The sequence below is a fragment of the Diabrotica undecimpunctata genome, chromosome 5, assembly GCF_040954645.1.
Source record: "Diabrotica undecimpunctata isolate CICGRU chromosome 5, icDiaUnde3, whole genome shotgun sequence".
In the NCBI taxonomy this organism is placed as follows: Eukaryota; Metazoa; Arthropoda; class Insecta; order Coleoptera; family Chrysomelidae; genus Diabrotica; species Diabrotica undecimpunctata.
This window is the reverse complement of record NC_092807.1, coordinates 63,775,554-63,799,223: the sequence shown is the minus strand read 5'-3', so window position 1 is coordinate 63,799,223 and position 23,670 is coordinate 63,775,554. Positions and strand designations below refer to the sequence as shown.

General features: G+C 34.7%; 1 protein-coding gene across 1 annotated transcript in view; it reads right to left on the bottom strand.

The window, feature by feature from the left end:
* The window catches only part of LOC140442220 (dynein axonemal heavy chain 10-like), a 657,946-nt gene that overhangs the window by 376,517 nt on the left and 257,759 nt on the right, over positions 1-23,670 (bottom strand). The window contains 4 exon segments of the mRNA XM_072533298.1: positions 4,988-5,279; positions 7,820-7,957; positions 13,345-13,532; positions 20,952-21,204. Coding sequence (XP_072389399.1) covers positions 4,988-5,279; positions 7,820-7,957; positions 13,345-13,532; positions 20,952-21,204 — 871 coding nt within the window.

Sequence of the window (23,670 nt, the reverse complement as noted above, 5' to 3'; positions counted from 1 at the left end):
CGTCACAAGACGCTGGTTGATGTCTTATCCGCCGCCCTCGAATACGAGTCAGCTACGCAGGCCTCTGGCGGGTACAGTAAAGTTAGGACTGTAAAAGAGGAAGGAGATGAAGATAAACTTGACCAGCTCTTTAATTTGATAAAAAGCATGACATGCAAGAAAACGAAGACCATAAAATCAAGAAACTCACCATCGGAAAAACCAGAACGAGTCGGCTTTAGGGGAGCAGCTTCGACCCGGAACTTTTCCAAAGACCCTCTTATACTAATAGCTTCTTTGAAATGTCGTGAAGATAGTGTATATGTAGATGGAGAAATAAATGGTAAAAGACATACGTTGTTGATGGATACCGGAGCGACCAGAACCATTATACGCCCGACAGTTATAAACAGCCGAAAGAAACTGTTACCAACGAGGTTACGACTTCGGACCGCTACAGGTGAAAATGCCAACATTCATGGAGAAATCCAGGTACAATTGGGAATTGGGGCAGAAAAGTTTGTCCATACTGTTATAGTTGCTGACATCGAAGAGGATGTTATATTAGGAATGGACGTAATGAATATGCATGGATTCCAATTGGATTTTAAGAATAAGGTAATCAAAGTTGGCAACGAGGAGGTATTTCTCCATCCACATAATGACAACACTGTGCAAGCAGCCATTACAGAAGATACAGTCGTGCCTGCGAGAAGCGAAACGATCATAGTAGCGCGACTACAGGGAATTGTAGACGAAGGGAGACCTGTTATGATGGAGCCTTGGAACCACGACGATGAGGTTGGCCGTGGAATCATAATTGGAAAGGAATTGGTGACTTCGGCTAAAGAAATTCCTGTGAGACTTATCAATGTCAACGACTACCCAGTGACCATAAAGAAAGAGACAAAAGTAGGAACTTGTGTACCTGTGACATCCATAATCCGTCAGGCGACAACATCTGATAATTCCAACGACAAATTCGACCAAATGGTTGCAGTTGCAGGACAGTCTCTAAATCAGATGGAGAAAAGGAAATTAAGGGAATTTCTGCGGCAGTATCGTGATATTTTCGTACCGAAAGGAGGAAAGACGGGAAGAACTACCGTTGTTAAGCATAAAATTGATACTGGTAATGCTAAGCCAATTCGTCAAACAGCTCGACGATTACTACAGGCGAAGAGAGAGGAAGCTGAAACGATTGTTCAGGAAATGAAGAAAGACGGGGTGATAGAACCTTCTACGAGCCCATGGGTCTCTCCGGTGGTCCTGGTTAAGAAGAAAGACGGAACGACGAGGTTCTGTGTGGATTACCGTTTGCTGAACAACGTTACCAAGAAAGATAGTTATCCTCTGCCTCGGATCGATGACACATTGGACACATTGGCTGGAAGTAAATTGTTTTCTACTTTAGATTTGAAGTCTGGATACTGGCAGGTAGAAATGGACCCAGTCGATAAAGAAAAGACAGCCTTCACCACAGGATCTGGATTGTGGCAATTCAACGTTATGCCATTTGGACTTTGTAATGCTCCTGCGACATTTGAGAGGCTTATGGAAAATGTGTTGAGAGGGTTATCTTGGAAAACATGCCTGGTTTATTTAGATGACATAATCGTCTTGGGGGAGACATTCGAAGATCATTTGAGGAATTTAGAAAACGTCTTTAATCGACTTAAAGCTGCCCAATTGATGCTAAACCCCAAGAAGTGCCAGCTATTTCAAGGTAAAGTCAATTATCTGGGTCATATAGTCAGTAAAGAAGGAGTGGCCGTGGATAAGGGAAAAATCGATTCCATTAAGGAATGGCCAAAACCAACTGACAAACATCTAGTGAGAAGTTTTCTTGGACTATGTACTTACTACCGGAGGTTTATTAAGAAGTTTGCAGATATCGCTAAGCCATTAACGCGACTTACAGAGGAAGCAAGAGAATACCGCTGGGATATAGACTGCCAAAATGCCTTTGAAACGTTGAAAAAGCATTTAATAACAGCACCAATTTTGGGGTATCCACTGCCAGAAGGAGAGTTCATCTTAGATACGGATGCAAGTAATGTGGGAATTGGAGGAGTGCTGTCTCAGATTTAAGGAGGACAGAAACGAGTCCTCGGATATTTTAGTAAAGTCCTTTCAAAACCTGAGCGGAATTATTGCGTCACGAGAAGAGAACTTCTAGCAGTAGTTAAATCAGTAGAGCACTTCTACCAATACCTCTATGGCAGAAAGTTTCTAATCCGAACCGACCATGCCGCCCTTAAGTGGTTGATGCAGTTTAAGAATCCAGAGGGTCAGATAGCCAGGTGGATCGAACGACTCCAAGAATACGATTTTAAGATTGAGCACCGGGCCGGAGTTAGCCACAGAAACGCTGATTCTCTTTCCAGAAGGCCATGCCCAGCAGAGTGTTCCCACTCCAACAAAACGGAATCCAAGGAAGCAGCAGTGCTAAGAACGACGATTGTCAACGACGACTGGACGCCTACTAAGATAAGGGAAGAACAAGAGAGAGATCCAGTTATACAGAAAATCCGAAAATGGAAAGAGGAAAACCGTCGACCACCTTGGCAGGAAATATCAAACCTATGCTCAGTAGTTAAGACGTATTGGGCCCAGTGGGACTCATTTATCATCGAAGATGGCTTGCTCAAACGAGTCCTGGAAAATGATGACGGTTCAGAGAAGAGAAGACAGTTGGTAATCCCAAAGAGCAGAATAGCCGAAGTACTTCGTCAGTTACACGACAGTCCATCGGGAGGGCATTTTGGTGTAAGGAAAACCCTTCAGCGAATTCGGGAACGGTTTTATTGGATGAACAGTTCCGACGATGTAAAAGACTGGTGTAAGAAATGTACTATTTGTGCCACGAGTAACGGGCCTTACCGAAAAAGGAGAGCTCCTATGAGACAATATAATGTTGGAAGCCCGTTTGAAAGAATAGCTTTGGACATCGCTGGGCCATTTCCCGAAAGTGAAAAGGGAGGCAAGTACATGCTGGTAGTAATGGATTACTTCACTAAGTGGGTCGAGATTTACGCACTTCCAGACCAGAAGGCCGCCACCGTTGCAGATAAGTTGATCCAAGAATATATCAGCCGATTTGGAGTGCCTTTGGAGATCCATAGTGACCAAGGCAGGAACTTCGAAAGCGATCTATTCCAAGGAATATGTGATAGACTAGGCATGAAGAAAACAAGAACTACCGCGTATCACCCGCAATCGGATGGTATGGTAGAACGAATGAATAGGACAGTTGGCAAGTATTTGACAAAGATAGTGTCCGATCATCAGCGAGACTGGGACCAATACCTTCCGTTCTTCACAATGGCCTACAGATCTGCTGTTAACGAATCAACAGGCCAGACACCAGCCAAAGTCCTATTCGGACGCGAAATGCGACTACCTTGTGATCTAGAGTTTGGGTGTCGACCTGGAGAAGATGTAGCAGGTGAAGATTATGTGATCGAATTACGAAGAAGAATGGACGATGTACATGAGTTGGTCCGTTCCCACCTTCAGATCGCTAGCGACCGAATGAAGAAACGGTACGATACACAAGCCGAAAAGGGTTGCTTTAAGAAGAACGACAAAGTCTGGCTGTATAATCCCAAGAAGCGGAAAGGTTGTTCTCCCAAATTGCAGCAGTTTTGGGAAGGTCCATACCTCATCATGGAGAAGATCAACGATGTCATCTACCGAATAAACAAGATTCCGAGGGGAAAGCCGATGATAGTACACCATAACCGGCTGGCGTCTTTCGAAGGTGACCACGACGCAGATGAAGAAGTGGAAGTAAACCAAGTCCAAGACGTGTCTGACCTCACGTTTGAGGAATTCATGGGTGCCTATGGAGGTACCGGTAAAGCAAGACATGGTGTTACCACTGAAGAAAAGCAAGATCTACTCGCGCTCCCCGATGACTACTCGCTGGCCCTTACCATCCCGGCCAGTATCAAAGACGCACCAGGGTTGGCATCCGTCTTTCGAAGGAAGTTTGGTCGAGTTGCAGAACTTCAATGCCAGGTGCCAGCTCCCGGTAAAACCTTGAAACTCCAAGATGCATCACGTTACCTTTTCTACCTGGTAACAAAAGACACTGCCCGTGACCAACCTACCTACCGAGATGTATGGGAAGCCTTACTTCAATTGAGAGAGCACGTACTAGAGTCCGACGTGCAAAAGTTAGCCATGCCAAAGTTGGAGTGCCGCCAATTAGATTGGAGGGTTATCCGAAATATGGTGGAAGAGATCTTTAAAGACACCGAAGTCCAGGTGTTAGTCTGTTGCAATCCGCATAGTTACTGGTGCGGAGAGAAAACCGTCCCTTGTCATTTTTATACAACTGGAAGTTGTAAAAGAGGGTCCAGTTGCCGATACCAGCATACCGTTCCGGTTCCAGTCCCGACAAGGTTCCAGGAGGAACAATCTTTTAAGAGGGGGGCAATGTTACGATAAATTCTGACCCAAAACCGTAAATATATTTATTACTAATATTTTCATTCATTCACGTATTTTTTAGGTAATGCCTACCTGACACACGATGGGTCCCCCTTTGTAATAAAATCAACAATTCGAATCTTCTGGAGACAAGCCGATTTAACCATACCGGTTCTGAGAACAATTCGCCGCTCTGTCTAGAAGGCCTTTCAGCAAAACAGCGGTCTATGTTCGATGTGTTTCGAGAAACAACTGTTTTCATTCTCGAATAACAGGACTTTATATTTATAGAGGAATTTTGGTTATGGAGGGACAGTTAATTCTCAAGACCCGCGCTCGCGAATTTGTTACGTACGGATATAATAAATTATTGTCAGATAAGTTAATATAAATAAAGAAATAAATTAAATCCGTAAGTGTTATAAATATTGAACCTTTTAATAAATTCACAACAATAGCTTAGCTTATGTATGGCATATATAACAACTTATGTACATGGTACAACTTATGTTCAAATATTAAGTAAGCCTAACAAATAAAGATATACTTTAAAAAGAATAAATATAGTTACCGATATATCAATCCTGTTAAATTCATCAAAACATCCCCAAGCTCCACATTGTGCAAGTCCAGCTAATGTGGTCCCGATTGCTTTAAAATCCATTCCCTCTCCACAGTTAGTGACAATGCACAATAATGCAATTGCTTTAGCTAAATCTTTAGTGGTTTCAGTTTTACCTGTACCTGCTGGACCCGCAGGAGCACCACCCATATGCATTAATAGAGCCTGAGTAAGTGTAAGATAAATTCTATCTGTTAAAGGAGTGATAACCAGTCTTCCATTTAAACCCATATATTCATATCTAAAAAATATTAAAAAGTTTGATATAAGTAATTATTTTTTCTCTAAAATAACAGTACAGAATATTAAGCTCTCTCTTTGAGTGGAAATGAAATATTGTTGCAAATCCAAATACTATTAGCCCGAGAAACAATAAAAAAATAAATAAAACTCCGGTGGACGAAATACTGTTAATAAAAATATAGAAAGAGTAGTCATATCGAGTCGGTCGAGAGTATAGCATTAAATACAAGCACAAATACAAAATACACATACATCCATTCATATACACCAAGATTAATAGGCAAATCATCAGACAGCCGGACTACAACTAACTTAACTTATAATATCTTGTAGTAGAGATGAGATATGAGAGGTGAATTTGTTGGCTCCAACGAAAGAATTAAGATCACAGTGCATAAAAAAATCCATGCCCATGCGTTCGTAATGGCATTGACGGTATACATGAGGTATACGTTATCACTACTTCAAGTCGTGCCTCCGTTAAGAATTAGTTAATGTTTTAAATTTTTCATCATTTAATTATAAAATACATTTAAATACTGGTTTAAATATAATGTAAGTTTATTGTTAGACTTTCGTGGATATGTGGTGTAAAAGTGTAAATGTAATTGTAAATGGTAAAGAGTAGAAATTTATTAACTTCATAAAAAGTAATTCAGAAAATACTAGGATAGATCGTATAAAATTACTTAATTGCTTATAGAAAATATAAAACTAAGAAAAAAAAATTTTTTAATTACAGGTTATAAATGTAGTTAAATTATTTTCAATGTGAAACTGCACAATTTGTATGTTATGGTTCTCTTCAATGAATTTTGAAAAGCTTCTCCAATTATAATATCTTATGCTCTTTATATTGTATACATGTTTTACAAAATGTGTCTGCTTTTTTAAATCATTTCTGTTTACAGTCTAATATTTTTATTTTGTTGTTAACAAATAAAATTGTGTTTTAAATTTATTGGACTCATGTGGAATCTTGAAAATTCTTTTCAACTTATCAAACTTTCATCTCTTGTCCGATCAATCAAAGACAACATTCCAAATTAACAACTCGGACTTTATGAAATTTCTTGTGCACTTTGCCCCCGATCCTATATTGGCCATACAAATTGTAGAATCCAAAAAAGGATTTATGACCATTCCATTTCTGTTCGTAATTCCGATTCAATTTCAACTCTAGATCAACATCATCTTCATACAAGTTACAAAATTGATTTTGAAATCTCCAGAACCATAGCCCTAACCGCTTTTATAAACCAAGAATTATCCGAGAAGCTATAGAAATGGACAAGAAGGCCAAATTCTCTCAATAAAAGAGATGTCTTAATAAAGGAGACCTCTCATACAGAGAATATCGTTCGTTCCATCCGTCAATCAAAATCCTACTGTCAGAAATGTTCGCGCCAACCCCCGCGACAATTCCTACGCTAACCCCACGCCAACCCCCACCCAAACTACGTCACCATTGACGGTATAAACAAACCGTCCTTTATTCCCAGTAACAGTAATGCATTGGTTAGTGATCAGTGTAATGGCGCAATAATAATCGACGTGGTTCGACCCGGAAGACTGTTAAGTTTAATAATAAAGCTTGTTCTGTTATATATGGATGATCTAAAACTATTGGATCCAACTGACAAAAACGGATATAGAAAATCTTTAGCAAAAAGGACGAACACACCCTACAATAAACACAATAACACTATCCTTGAGGTGCAGTAGAAAGAGCGATATTATATATTAATATATATATATATATATATATATATATATATATATATATATATATATATATATATATATTTATATTTATATATATATATATATATATATATATATATTTATTTATATATATATATATATATATATATACATTGATTACACGAAATTTAGGATCAGGTTATACCAATCAAAAATGACCTGAAAAAATCGTTAAAGACACTTAGGTCAAAAAGGACAAATGTCGATGTGGATATCAAGTCCAACAAACTATCCAATATCTTACTGGGGGTTGTCAGGCATTTGCTGCAACTTAATGAAAAGACCGGCATGACTCAGTAGGAAATCTTTTTCATCAACAAATATCTAGAACTTCTTTAAATCAATCATCTCCCATATTATCAATGCGTTCCTGAGATTATGCTCGAAAATGACAACTACAAGCTGTATTGGGACCGCACTGTTCTCAAAGAGCAAACTGTGGCACCTAGTAGACCAGATCTCATGCTAGGAAATTAATTAACAATACAAACGATACTAATTGATTTGGAGATACCTAACAACAATCATTTTTATGTTTAATACAATGAATAGATATCTTGAAATTAAAATACAAGAATAGAAAGTACCCAGATAATACTTCTTATTATTCTGACTAGTGCTGAGGTCATTCCGATAATCTTCATAGAAAACACAAAAAAGCTGGCTTTGAATAAACTGGCTTTAATCTGAAATATATTTCTGAAATTAAAATTTTTTATGATAAAAACCTCAACAAAAATGAAATCGATCAAAAGTATTCTTATATATACTTACCCATATTCAAACGAACCGGAACATTGAGTTACCCAGAGATTATCCAGTTGATTAACCCAGTAGAATCTTAGTTGGCTTTCCCACTCAAATTCTGTAATATCCGTTACACTGTCCCTGACAAATCCTTCAACGATATCTCTAAAAAAAATGCGTATATGTAATAAAAAGTAAAAAGTATCTAGATAGGTACTACTATGTGTATATTGTAATATATTCGTGAATATTTAATGTAGGTATGTATATAATATATGTATAAATGTATATATATATATATATATATATATATATATATATATATATATATATATATTCTTTTCTTAGAGAGGGCTTTAGTAACTGGGTGAGTATTAATAAAAAATGGATATTTTGGGTTTGTAGCCAGATATTGGCCTTCAAGTTTTCTCAACTCTTTAGGTTTGTTAAGTTTTCGAGTTTATTTAAATTTTTATCAAAACGTATATATATATATATATATATATATACATATATATATATATATATACATATATATACATATATATATATATATATATATATATATATATATATATATATATATATATATATATATATATATAATTGTAACAAATAAGCTAAACAAAAACATGTTTTGGATATATATATATATATATAATATATATATATATATATATATATATATATAATATAAATATATATATAATATATATATATATATAATATATATATATATATATATATATATATATATATATATATATCCAAAACATGTTTTTGTTTTTAGGTAAAGTGTAAAAATCTTTTATTTCTAGCTTATTTGTTACAATTTTTTTATTATTCTAGTTACCACGATGATATTAGTTTGCTAAAAGTAAAAATATATCTTTTAACAAGATGAAGGCTGTTCGAAGATGAACAAGTGTTGCAACTGGCAAAGTGATGATATCAATTGTCATTGTCCACAATATACACCCATTATCATGTTATACCTATTTTTAAACAAATGGCACCGTTTAATTCCTATTATTAATGCTTAAAAGAAATAAAAGAATTCTATTTAAGCAATATACAGTGCAAATGGTGTGAATAAGCAACTTTTTTTGATGCTTGCTTTGGTTATAGAATATTGTTAAAGATTTGGTACCATTTGTTAGGTTACTTCCGAGTTTGGTTTTTATTTTATTACAAAAAGGTAAGTGTAATTTTTCCTAGAATTAGTTATGTTTAAAAGAAAACGATTTGTTTCTAAGCGTCATTATCAGAGGATGGTTACGAAAAACGTAGAGAATATTATTGAAAATATTAATAAACCCGATATTCCATTTTCTTCAAACCTTTCTTCGGAATCCCTAACTGATCATTTTGATGAGAGTTTCAGTTCAAATAGTTCAGGTTACAATACTTTCGATTTAAACTTTTTATTAACATCATGTTAAGTACCTAAAATAATTCAAATGGACCACGTGCCCACGTGGACAACCATTCTGCTGATCTTTTACAAAGCTCTCCTTTCAATGAAAATGAAGAAGGGTCTAAACATGGTTGTAACGAGAATTCTGGAGAACCTTATCGAGATGTTTTTAATTTTTCTAATAAAATGTTACTGGACTTTGTCATTTAATACTAGGTGATATATTAAAAAATTCATAAAGAAGTTCCTGATCTTTCTCATTTGCCTTCAGATGCTAGAACCCTTTTTGCTTCAGCCAGAGAACAAAAACTCTGATCCATGGGATTCAAATTTCAGTGGTATTTTTATCTTCCCAAAAACAATGTTATAGAAATTTGTGTAAATTTTGATGGATCCCACTAAAAAGAGTTTTAGTGGTCAATATTATCCTAGTTTGTATAATTTGTTTATATATCCAAAAATTGTAGATTTAATAGGCATTTACCATGGTTATGAGAAACCAAAATTTACAAATAAATGTTTGATTGGTTTTGTAACAGAGGCTGTTTTTTATTAGATAGTTTAAGCTAAAATAATTAAGCGTGGATGATCAAGTTTGTGGGGTAGTTAGATTACTTTTACATATTGATTTATATTTTAGGATAATGAGCTTTCCAAAATTGGTGAAGAAACCATAAACGAACGAATTTGTTAGCAGAAGCCTTAAGAAGCTGATCTGCAATTCAAGGCAAATATAGTTGGCTGGGGAAAAAGCAATATGCAGCTTTTGAAGACACCCATAGAGCTCTGATTTTAAAAGGTTTGTAACTTGTAAACATAAATCAATTTAAGGTACATTTAAGAATTTACACTATTGCTAAGTGGCCACATACAGCCGATGAAGCATATCATTAACAATGTCTTATATGTAATTTAGATGGCAAAATTTACCAACTCACAAATGTTCAGGTCTGGCTATGAGATTGCTTTAAGAACTACAGCTAAAGATATGTGATGAAGGTTTGTTGTTGGCCGTATATTTTATTTATACAGTTATTTTTGTTCAGTATCAAGTATCAACGTGTAATTACTGCTTATTTGGTCATTAGAAATAAATACCAATAGTTGGGTATTCTTCTAGTTCAGGTGAGATTCATTAAAAATACAGCACTTGAAATTCATGTGTTTAATTTTACGCCTTTGAATGATGATTTATTCACAATAAGCAAAGTATAATAAACTAAATCTGAAATTAGTTTGTTTAATTTATGAATGTACATTACTTTTGTTTTCAGATGCTGCTTGAAAAAACTCCAAAACCAGCATTGCCATGGGGAAGGAAATTGAAACTTAATAATGAAATATCTGAAGTGATCTAAAGAGAGGGCAGATGCTGAAATAAAAATATAAATAAAATTTAATTTGTATATTGCATAAGCAAATATGATTAATTCTGTAATGGTTAAATCGTGTGGTTGGTGGACAGAACGGGACAGTCAATTTTTGAAACATTTTTATTTATAAAAAAAAGGGTACCTAAAAATTTATCTACTACTAAAATAAAACAGACATAATTTTCATATTAAGTATTGATTTTTTTCATACTTATGATTTCAACTTTAAAACTTAAAAATTGACTTGTCTGCTTTTAATTGCCGACCACACAATTGTAAGGGAAATCAAAATGGGAAGGGATAAGGGAAGTTGAATGGTTCTGTTTTTAGTGTACCACAGTAGTGCTCAACGATTTGGCTAATTTTTTTAGCAGTATTCACAATCCTTCTTTCTCCTGTGTAGACAAGTGTAGTCAAAGATCCCATATCAGTCACAGCCATATTCACTCTTTAACTATTACAATTTGTGACATTCTAGCATGCCTACAATGTCTTAATAGCAATAAAGGTCTTGGTCTAGACGGAATATCTTAACTTATTTTTAAGGAATTGTGCATTCTTTTTATGTAGGCCTCTATGGCTTATTTTTAATAAATCTCTGACTGAGGGTGACTTTCCACCACAATTTATTTATGGATTTTATCCTTAACTTATTGATTCCTAATTATCGTTCCATTATAATTTTTTCTGCTATTCCTAAAATTTTCAAGGCTTTAGTGACTGATTTTTTGACAGTAAATCTGAAGAATCAGCTTTATACTGGTCAGCATGGTTTACTGTCTAGTTGTTCAAATTCTACTAATTTACACTGATTATGTTATTTTTTATGTCGATTAGATTTATACTGACTTCTCTACAAGCATCCACTGTTCTTGTAAATTGTGTAGACCATATTCTTATTCTGGTATGATCAATTTCTTTAATCTGAACTCTCTTATCAGAAGTGTTATCTTACAATCTATATTTTTAAGCTTGTTCATAAAATAACCAATCTCCTGAATTGCTTCAGCTAGTTTGTTTTCATATTCCTCCCCATTCACTGCGTCAGAATTTATATTTCCATGTTCCTCACTGCAGAAATAATTATGGTTCACATATAGGTATGGTCTGAAACTTTTGTATCAATAGCATTAGGTACTATTTAAAGCACTTAAATGCAAAATGATACTTTTTGCACTTTTTTATTTATTTTATTCATGTATATTTTATTTTTATCTGTAATTTTGTGTATATTTTTATAATGTTGCATTTTTGTATAATTTTGACAGTGAATTTGTTTTATTTGTTATAAATAAATATATATAAATATGTATATGTATATATATATATATATGCAATAATAAATGTTAATTCCTTTAAACATTTATGTTTTATTACTCAAAATTATTTTATATTTCTATAATGTTGTATTTTGACGTGACAACGTCTTAAATTAGGTTGTGGCTCGGAGTCACTCATGAAAAAGTGTAACGCCCGCTCACGTCTGTTACGATGAGTCACCGAACGAGAGAGAGGCCCGCCGGACCGGCGAATGCCTTGCGTCTCTCTCCCACTCAAACATGATCGGTCCGCTGCGCGCGCAGCACTAGAGAATTAGGCGCGTTGAATCGGTGCGTGCTTGTGTCTCTGTCTTTCTCGAGCGTTCTTGGCGTTGGATTACACATTACAGCAGAAACACTTCCTTTCATTTCATATTTCTCCTATCATCGTCCTATCCTCAACAAAATCACTCAAATGGAAATTAGTTAAGTTTAAGTTTACATGTACAATGTTTTAGTAAACAAAATTAATTTTTATAGTTAAAATTTGTGCAATTCTTATTTTCATTCAATTCCTTGTTCCTATTGTGCAATTTAATAATATTCATATCAATAAATATTCTACCGAGAAAAAGACGTTGTCACGTAAAATCTTCGCCCGTAAAACCGACTTTACAGGCAACCTATTTTTTTTTTGTATAATTTTGACAGTGGATTTGTCCCGTTTTTTAATAATAAATAAATGTAAGTTCCTTTAAACATTTACGTCTTATTTACCAAAATACATTCTTAATATGCACAGGATGACACCTCTTTAGTACTTCATACAATGGCGTTGACGTCTAATTTAGATCCTCAGCGCTAAAATAGACGTCCGAGAACATCACAAAAGTCTGTCAAGTAAGTCCTCCGGACGTATTATGGACGATCCAATTAACGTCCCGGTACGTCCAACGAACGTCCGCTCGGGACTTAAAATGGACGTCCATAGGACGTTTGGCGCAGCGACATTCGGACCAATATAGGACGTTAAAAGGACGTCCTTGGGACCAAAGCGGTCCTTAAAGTCCGTGAGGGACGTACTATGGACGTCCACTGGACGTACGTTTGCTATTAGGGATAGAACGATGTTTAGAAGACCTACTTTTTAAAAAAAAAAAGTCTTCGAAATAATCATTTATATGTACAGATTATTGATGCCAATTAATTCGCGTTTATCTTCTTTTTTGGCAACATTATTTTAAGTATGTAGTAATAAGGTAAATAGTTACTCTAATTAGTAAGTTTTTTTTGGGTATTCTAGTTCGATGGGTGACCATTAGGCGTTTATAACATGTCCGGCATTCATTTCGGTTTTTTTAAGTAAATTAATCCATTTTTTTATATAGTTCCATGATTTTGGTACTATAATATATTTTAATATTTCCAAACTTTAGTAATGCTACAACTGAGTATTTGTACATCATACAAGCTAGTTATACCTACGAATTTTTGTAAAATTACCTTGAGTGTACTTCTATAATTGCAATAGTTCTAAACTTGGCTCTATCATTTGATGAAAGTTCCGCTCTGACAGTGAACACAATTTCTTCTAGTTGTTTATTTAATTGAAATAAATATTCTTTCATAGCTCTTTTATTACCTTTCGCAATTTTTGTAAATACATTTTCAACTTCTGCTGTCCACCAGACCTGTAAAATAAATATGTTATATCCCATATGCCTGATATATAGAAACATGAATGAGAAAAACGTACTGAACATTGATAAGACGTGTGAAGTATGCGTATAAAACTAGAAAATAAAAAAAACTGAGCATTCTAAATAGCCTAATTAAAGTAAATGATAATGATCGCAAATCAAAATGAACTTAGTTTTAGGTTGAGATCTATTTTAAATCAAAGATTGCCTATTTCAAAGTTCTCCGCAAGAAATTATTATTTTACCAATTTTACTTTACGTCTTTTTTTGTGTGTGTGGAGAAAAGGTTAAGTTACCTTTTCTTAAGCAAAGATTGGTTTATTCGTTGTAAACTAAATAACTTTTTAACCCCTTAAACGTTGGCGATTTTGGTACCCAGAATCACAACGTGTCTAACCATTCACTTAACAATATTAGTGTTACCACCATCAAACAACTCAGTGTGTATCTATACATTAAACTACCACTCATTATCTTCCAGAAATATAATCCATTAATTCCATGCTGTCGCTGCTGTCCACAAAATATATTTGACGTTCTACTTCTTTTTATGCTATATCAGAATTATCTCGCAACAAAAGGCCTCAAACAGGGATGTGATCTATCACCTACACTTTTAATGTAGTATATAGATCAGGCTTAGAAAGATGGTATAGAAAATGTAGTAGTATAAGAATATACAGAATAAGAGTTATGCCAGTACAAAAGAATATATTACATTCACTAGTTTTTCTTGAAGAATCCCTTCAATGGACAAAAGAAAACTTAAAGAACCTAACGTAAGAGAATGCCTTCAATATGAACTGCATGTAAACTGCAGAAAATTAAACACAGACACATTGACGAGTACTGTCACATTGTCAGACAAAAACATTGTCTACTGGAACCCTGTAAAGAAATGCTAAAGACTTTCGCAAGGAGACAAGAAGAATTGTTGAATAACGAAATACTAAATATAATGGAAAATCGGAGACAATATAAACACAAAGACAACAATAAATACAGAGAGATAAACCACGAGATCAGGAAGATGATAAACCAGGCAGAAGAAAAATACTTTGAAGAGAAATGTAAAGAGATCGAAGACCTTCAAAATAAATATGATCTGTTTAACCTACACCAGAAGTTTAAAGAACTGGCAGGACTAAGAAAACAAAATCCCACTGATGCACTTCTGGTTAGATGCGAGACTACTATAACACAGACGGACGAGAAAGTACACAGATGGTCAGAATATATCGACGAACTGTTCGATGATGAAAGAGGAGATCTGGAGCACATAGAACTTACGTCAGAAGAAATAGGTCCATATATTACAAAAAAAGAAATATTACACGCATTAAAAACGATGAAGGGTGCGAAAAACCCTGGACCTGACATGCTTCCTATAGAAATCCTAAAAATTATAGATGAGAATCACATTAATACTTTAGTGACACTCTTGAACCAAATTTATAGTTCAGGCGTATTACCCAAAAACTGGTTAAAGTCGATTTGTATTTGTGTCCCTAAAAAGAAAAACGCAAGAAAATGCAGCTATTACCGCACCATTAGCTTGATGTCACATGTGCTAAAGTTACTACTAAAAGTCATTCATAACCGAATATATCACAAACTGGACATAGACGTTAATGATACACAATTTGGTTTTCGTAAAGGCCTAGGAACGCGTGAAGCTATTTTTTCTCTTAATATACTGATACAAAGATGCCTGGACGTCTATTCAGATATAAACGCATGTATTATTGACTAAAATAAAGCATTCGATAAAGTACGACATGAAAAAGTAATGAATGTCCTGCAATCAAAGATTAACTACAACGACCTCAGGACCATATCAAATTTATACTATAAACAGCGAGCAAAAGTACGTGTTAACGAACAACTGTCAGAAGAAATTGAAAAAAACTGGAATCATTCAAGCTGTGGATGTATAGAAGAATTCTGAAAATAAAATGGACAGAACATGTCACAAACAAAGAGGTTCTGAAAAGGATGAATAAAGAAATAGAAATTTTAAATACAATTCAAACAAGAAAATTGGAATATCTTGGACATATTACACGTGGAGAGAAATACACCTTGCTCCAACTGATTATGCAGGGAAAGATCCAAGGAAAGAGAAGCATAGGGAGGCGTAGAATGGCATGGCTGCGCAACCTGAGAGAGTGGTACAGATGTACATCAAATAAACTTTTCAGAGCAGCCGTCTCAAAAGTCCGAATAGCTATGATGATTGCCGACCTCCGCCGTGGAGGTGACACTTGAAGAAGAAGTTTTCCTCGATGATCAAGTAATTTTTGCACAAGAGAGGGGGGACTTGGTATTATAATAAGGAAATTAAAGGAAAAATATGAGCTATGGAGACTTAAGATGAATATGTGTAAGACCAAATATTTATGTATTAAATCCGAAGTTGCAGATTTGAACTTAAGAGAGAAGAACAGACTGTTAAGAGTTGTAAAACTTTTAAGTATTTAGGGTCAATGATAATTCGAGATGATACCTACATAAAAGATGTAGAAATAAAAATAGTACGGGGAAAACAAGCCACGAAACACTCCATGGAGGTTCACCAGTTTAAGGCGTAGAGGAAATGATCCTGGACCAGCTTGAAACTGGATTACCACAAGCATGACTGGAGCAGTTTAAATGGTTGTGGTACTGCGATGGGGAAGGCAACGCGAAAGCCACCCCATTATATTTTCCACAAATCTAAATGGCAGACGAGAAAAAGAAAATGGCCCTCAGTCCGGGGCACCCCTTAAATGGGGAGAGGGTGCGAAGAATCCCCCCGTCAACTACCCAAGAAAGTGCACAGAGAATACAAATATACGACCGAATAGTATGCATTGTCACCTGGAACGTACGCAGCTTATTTATGTTCGGGAAACTGGCAAACACTAAAGCCGAGATGGTAAGACTGAAAATAGACATCTTGGGGATGAGTGAAGTAAGATGGCCTAGATCAGGAATACCAAAAACAAAACATGGATACATATACTGTTCAGGTGTGACCGACCCAGAACATCAATATGGAACTGCTATATTAGTGTCAAACAAAATTGCTCAATCAGTCATAGACTTCATCCCCCTAATTGATAGAGTAGCAATGTTGAAATTACAAACAGCTCACAGAAAACTAAATATTATTCAGGTCTATGCTCCAGCAAGTGACAATTCAGACGAAGAAATTAAAAAATTTTATAACAACATAGATAAAATAATGAGACTGACAAAAAGAGGTGAGATAACGATGATCATGGGTGACTTTAACGCTAAAGTTGGTCGTGGTGCTGAAGGAGACCACATAGGAGCATACGGTCTAGGTACCAGAACTAATAGAGAAGATAAACTTGTACAATTCTGCGTAGAAAACAATCTGTTAATAGCCAATACATTTTTTAAACAACATCCTAGAAGGCTATACACATGGAAATCACCTGCAGACAGAAAAGACAGAATTGTTAGAAATCAAATTGACTTCATTTTGCTCAATAACACCTTTAAGAAGTACATACAATCTACGAAAACATACCCTGGAGCTGATATACATAGCGATCACAATCCAGTTATAATGGATTCTAGATTAAAAAGATTTCCCAAAGTCAAAAAGAAAACAGTGACAAGAAAAATAGACATCTTACAACTGAAGAACCCTGAACACAAAAAAAGAAATAAGTATCAAGCTTGAGGAAGAAATAAAAACGATCGAAAACTTGGTACAGACAGACATTGAAGTAACATGGACTGCTCTAAAAACAAAAATAACAAAGATACAAGAAGAATACATCGGGTTCATAAAACACAACAAAAAACAAGAATAGATAATGCAAGAGATTATGGACCTCAAGGATGTAAGACGAAAACATAAAACAAGCCCAAGAGAATAAAAGCGAACCAACAAAATCATTAGAAATAAGTGCAGGGAGGCGAAAGAAAACTGGATGTCAACAAAATGCCTAAAAATCGAACAACTTCAAAAAAAATACGACACCTTTAATAACGACAGATAACGAAAGTAAAAGCCTAGATTTAATAACAGCACTATTCAATAAGATATATGAAACAGGTAAAATACCAACAGACTGGCTAAAATCAACATTCGTAGCATTACCAACAAAAACGAATTCTTCACAATGCGATGATTATTGAATATTAAGCTTGATGTCTCATGTCCTTAAAACTTTTTTTAGAATTAAGTATCCATACACGAATTTACAAGAAGTGCGAGTTCCAGATGAGTGACACTCAATTCGGATTTCGAAACGGATTGGGAACACGAGAGGCTCTTTTTGCTTTAAATGTGTTAACGCAACGATGCAGAGACATGAATGTAGATGTATATGCATGTTTTATTGACTATCGAAAAGCATTTGACTGCGTTAACCATCAAAAGATTATCGAAATTCTGAGAACAACTGGAGTTGACGAACAAGACTTGCGAATTATCTCAGAAATATACTGGCACCAAACGGCAACAATTGAAATAGAGCACACAACATCCGAAGACATACAAATCCGACGGGGAGTGAGACAGGGTTGCGTCTTATCACCGCTACTCTTTTATTTGTATTCGGAGTCTACATTCAGAGAAGCATTAGACGAGGTCCAAGGCGGAATTAAGATTAACGGAATCAGCATAGACAACATCAGATATGCTGATGATACCGTCTTATTAGCAAGCAACGCACAAGAACTACAAAATATAATAAATGCGGTAGTTCACTACAGCGAAATGTTCGGTTTACATCTAAACGTTTCCAAAACTAAAACTTTAGTATTTTCAAAGACACCAATAAACATACAGGTGTAGGCCAAGGGTCAAATAATAGAACAGGTAAATTCCTTAAAATATTTGGGAACAAATATCAATAGTCAGTGTAATCCAAAAAAAGAAATCCTATCAAGAATCGAACAAGCAAGGAAAACATTCATGAGCATGAAAACATTTTTTACAAGATCAGACCTTAGTCTACAGCTTAGAATCCGAATGATGAGATGTTACGTTTTTTCTGTCTTACTGTATGGCTGTGAAAGTTGGACAATGGACTATGAAATAGAAAAAAGAATAGATGCCTTTAAGATGTATATATATAGACGAATGTTGAGGATTCCATGGGTACAAAGAGTTACTAATGTTAAGGTACTTCGTCGCATGTGTAAACAAAAAGAATTACTAAGAATAATCAAAGAGAGGAAAATGCAATACTTGGGTCATGTGTTGAGAGGAGAAAGATATGAATTACTTCAAGTTATACTGGAAGGAAAAGTACAGGGCAAAAGATAAGTAGATAGACGCCAGAAATCGTGGCTGAAAGACCTGAGGAGATGGTTCGACCGCTCATCCGCAGAGATCTTTCGAGCAGCAGTTTCCAAAACTACAATTGCCATTTGGATCGCCAACCTTCGAAAGGAGACGGCGCAATGAGAAGAAGAAGATGACCATGTAAATAACAGGTAAACTTGTGTACTGCATCGGCATGGCTCATAACTCTTGTCAAAATCCATTACCTCTAGTATCACGCTGAAACCCAAGCAACGAGAGAAAAATGATAGAAGCCCTTATTCAAAACTGATTTAGAGTTAAAGAAAGGACAGGTAAGATTTGATTTCATATATAGTTCCTCTATACTTCGCTTATACGTATTCCGTATTTTCAGGACTAATCAGAGCAACTTAGTAAGAAGCCTAAGAAGTAAGAAAAAGTAGAGAAGATTACGAAGTTGCTCTGATACGTCCCGAAAGGACGAAATACGTGTAAGCAAATTGAAGTGGCACTATTCGTAAAATTAAATTTTAACTGCCTTTTCTATATCTTTTTTTATTTGTATTTTAAGTAATCCAAGCCATTTTATGAAAGGTTTTTGCTTAGATGAATCGATATGATGTGGAATGAAATTTTAGGTTCCCCAAGTCGGTCCATGCATCGTCTGCTTGCTTTGTAAATCATAAAAGGCACAGATTTAAGTAAGAATTTTTGAATAGATAATCTTGTAAATAACATACTCCATATGAAATAGAAAAATACTGCTAACCATACTAAAATGTTTGTAAAGTTTTCAGAATTTCGGCCACTAGTGTAAATCATCAGTGGGATCACGTAAAATTCAACAGCACATAGACAAGGATAAAATACCATTTGTTAAAAGAGCAAAATGTTCATGACCCATGAGTTTTTAATAAAACAAAAATCCGCCTTCTTGGGTCCTATATGTTCTCAGTTTTTCTTATGGGTTTATCTTGAACACTAGCCTGAATTACTTAAACGACTGGAGACTCTTGAAATGTGATGCTATAAAAGAATGTTGTGAATCTCCTGGGTGGATCGGATATTAAACAGTGAAGTCGTAAGAAGGCTCAGTAATGAATGTAAAATGATTTAAACTGTGAAGAAACGCAAGTTAGAATACCTGACCACATAATGAGAAATTAACAACGCTATGGTCTACTGCAGCTTATACTAGAAGGAAGTGTACAAGGCAGAAGAAGTCCGAGAAGACGAAGAATTTTTTGGCTATTTGATCTAAGAAAGTGGTTTTAATTACCTACTACTGGACTATTCAGACCAGAAGCAAATAAAGTGAAGATAGCCAGCTAGTTGCCAATAGCCATAGCGGATATGGATCTTACCAATATACAAGAAAATAATTTTATATCAAATTAAATAATTAACATGACGTCAAATGTACTAAGATATTTGAACCGTATTATAGAAAACAACTAGTATTATAAAGACCAAAGCATTTGCATATATTTTAACTTTTTCTTCTTCTTGCTATTGCCAAACAAAAGTGATACAAAAATAAAAAAAACGACGTGAAATTTAAAATTATTTACTGACGACATCTAATTAGAATACGCATAACACATTGAGTATAAGTGAAATAAATTTAAAAGGAAAATAAACATAAGAATAAGAGAAAAAATATTCTTTATGGTGTATAGTAATAACCATTTAGAATAATGTAATATAGGAGAGTTAGATAGATTTTACAGCAGATTACAAAGGAACTACGATAGATGAAAGCTAATTAATAACAATAATTATATAAATTGAATTTAAACAACTGAATAAATAATAATATTAAAAATTCATGAGTGAACAAAATAAATTAAATGATTTTAAAGAGGTGACCAACAAAAATCAGTCAACGTCCAGGAAGAATATGCTTCTGAAATTATTTTCTGGTAGCATTTTTGTTATCTACTATTTTATTAGGACATTACCACAATTTTTTATTGAAAATAGGTTTATTTTGATTATTTAGGTTTCCACAATATCAAATTAAAAGTATTTTTAATTAAAATTGTGGTTATTTCTCATTAAAAATAGTTTTAGACAAACACATGGAAATATATTAACAAACTAGTAGCTCCAAAAGCAGTAAAAACTAATAGTTTACATACTTGACTACCAGCAAGGGTTACCATTCCCTGATATTCAAACATCCATTTGGTTCTGGGTCTTCTGATTTTTCCGTAGTAAAATATGGCACTTTTAGTAATGAATCTGACGGACATGCGCATTTCTCTTAAAATGGCATTCATCCATTCTTCCACTTTTCCTTCAATAGAAACTGGATTTCGAAAGTCAAGAACTTCACCTTCAGACGATATCATAGCAATAGCTATTATTCTATCGTTGCTATCAGTAGAAAACCTAAAATATATTAAACAGAAATATAAAGTGTTTGTGAAAATATTTACTTAAATTTTAAGTTAAGTATCATAATTACTTAGTACCGTAGAGTTGGATGACTTGGCTACAGTTTAGACATCAATTATGTAATACCTGCCATACTGATAAATCTATTACAAAACAAAAAATATGGTGTTATGCCACTTTTAGCAAAGAATAGAACTTACATAAAAATTTTTTGGAAGAACAAAAAAAAAGTAAAAAAAAAAATAATAACCGTGTTTCTCAAGTCACCCGGCCTGTTGGGTGCCTTGAAAATGTAAGCAAAAATCAGTGTAAATGGCAAATAAAGCTGTTCTATAGGTGACTTAACATCAAATTTAACTTTTAAAAAATCTGTTACTATTGTAAAGGGTGAAATAAATTTTTGAGACCACTTACTTTAAAACGTTTATTCTGACAAAATATAAAAACAACAAATTAAAATATTCTCAAAAAGTTTACATTGTATTAGACTTAAATCTTAGTTAACAATATTTTTATTAATGTAGTTACCTAACCTATTTGTTTATAAAACATAATCAGCTTCAAACAAATCAGTCAAAAATTTGAAACGTTCTCGGCGAAGAAGGTGTGGAGCTGGAAGATAAACGGCTTCATTTCTCTTCACCATCGATTCGTATACTACGTCAGGATATGAAAAAAATGTTTCTTTGTTACCCACATTTTTCGTAAGAATTTGACTTGAGGGTACTTTTCATCTATGACTTGGCAGATTTCTCCAACATATTTTACAAGCCGTTTCTCTTTATTAAAGTTCACGAGAACTCTCCACATTAAAATGAATGTGATTCCACAGGTTCTTTATTTTGCTTGTATTCTTTATTTAGCTCTTGATTTCGCATTTGTAAATGATTATCCTCGGCCTCAGTATCACTGAACTCTTCTTCGTCGGTCTCGTCTTTAAGTTCTATATCATCTATTTCACTTTTAGAAGAAAGTTCGTATTTATTAGACTTGCGTGACTTTGGATTTTTTTTAACACGTCTCTTTTGATTAGGTAGTCGTACTTCTACCGTTGTCTCGTCTGGTTTGTGTGCTTCTAAAGCTTCTACACAGATGCTCTCCCGTGCAGCAACCTTTAGTTTCTTCCGTATGTCGGACAGAGTTGGTTTTACATATCTTGTTGTTTCAAACATATCCTTGAACACGTAGGCAATTTCCCCTACAGGCCTATCTTGAGAAGGGATTCGTTTTAAAACAGCTTATCGGTCGAGAGGAATTCCTGTCGCTTTGAACCCGGCTTTTACGTTGTCAGCATTTTTTGCCCCTAGTTCTACTAATGTTACTTTCAGTAGACATGGGAATCGATCTTTCGTTATAGGGTCAGGTTGTGTTTGGTTCCATTTAGTCAAAACTGATCTCCATTTACCCTTCAGTGGTCTAAAATAGCGAACATCCAGCGGTTGCCTTAGATGAGTGCTATTGGGCGGTAAAAGAATAAAGCTAATATTATTGTTTTGCACTCTTGTATGACAGTGATGGAAATATGGCTGGCTAAATTGTCACCGATTAACACCTTCGATCCTTTAAGTTTTTTAAAATAAGGGAGCATAGTAAATTTAAACCAGTCTTCGAATAAATGTAGATCAAACCATCCGGATTTGCTCCGATTGCAACGAAAGTTTTCAGGGTCATTTTCTGTCCATATAGACCACAGCTGATTTGCCTTATATACAATATAAGGTGGCAACATAACTCCTGATCCACTAACGGAAAACGTCACACTCAACGTTGAAGATTTTGTGTGGGCCATAATTTTTTCGGCATGTCAGCTGTGCGTCGAAAAATAACTTTGGTTCGTCCAGGATCATCGGTGAAACATGTTTCATCGTAATTTACGATATTTTCATCAGGAATGTCTTTTAAAGTAACAGCCAACTTATCAAAATATTCTCTTAAAACGTCAATAGAAATGCAGCAAGACTTCGCTTTATATTTTCTTATAGGCAAATGGTTAATTCACTATAATGAGTAATAAATGCGTAGTACCAACTATTACCCGGTCTGTTATCGGTGAAAGATCCTAATCTTCGTCCTTGTCTGTTTAGATGATTTCGAACGAGATCTTTAATATTGTCTCTATCTAAGGGAAATCCCTACTCCGCAGCAAATAAAAGAGCATCTTTTAAAAGAGCACTTCCTCATTCTTTGTCAATGAAGTCTGGCCTCCATAAGTTTTTATATTTTTATTTTTCATTTTCGGTATAATGTAGATTTTGATATACCGGTATTACGTCCGCCTCCACCAATATCTATCTACCAGTATGAATGTTTGTTAAGGCTTCTTCTCATTTATCTTTACTAAAGTCGTAGTATTTTCTCTTGCCAAACACTCCCTTATATTTATTAGGTATTTTGTCAAGTCACCCAAAATCTGTAACAAAAATTTAAAAAACCGTTACTTAACCTCAAACAATAAAATCA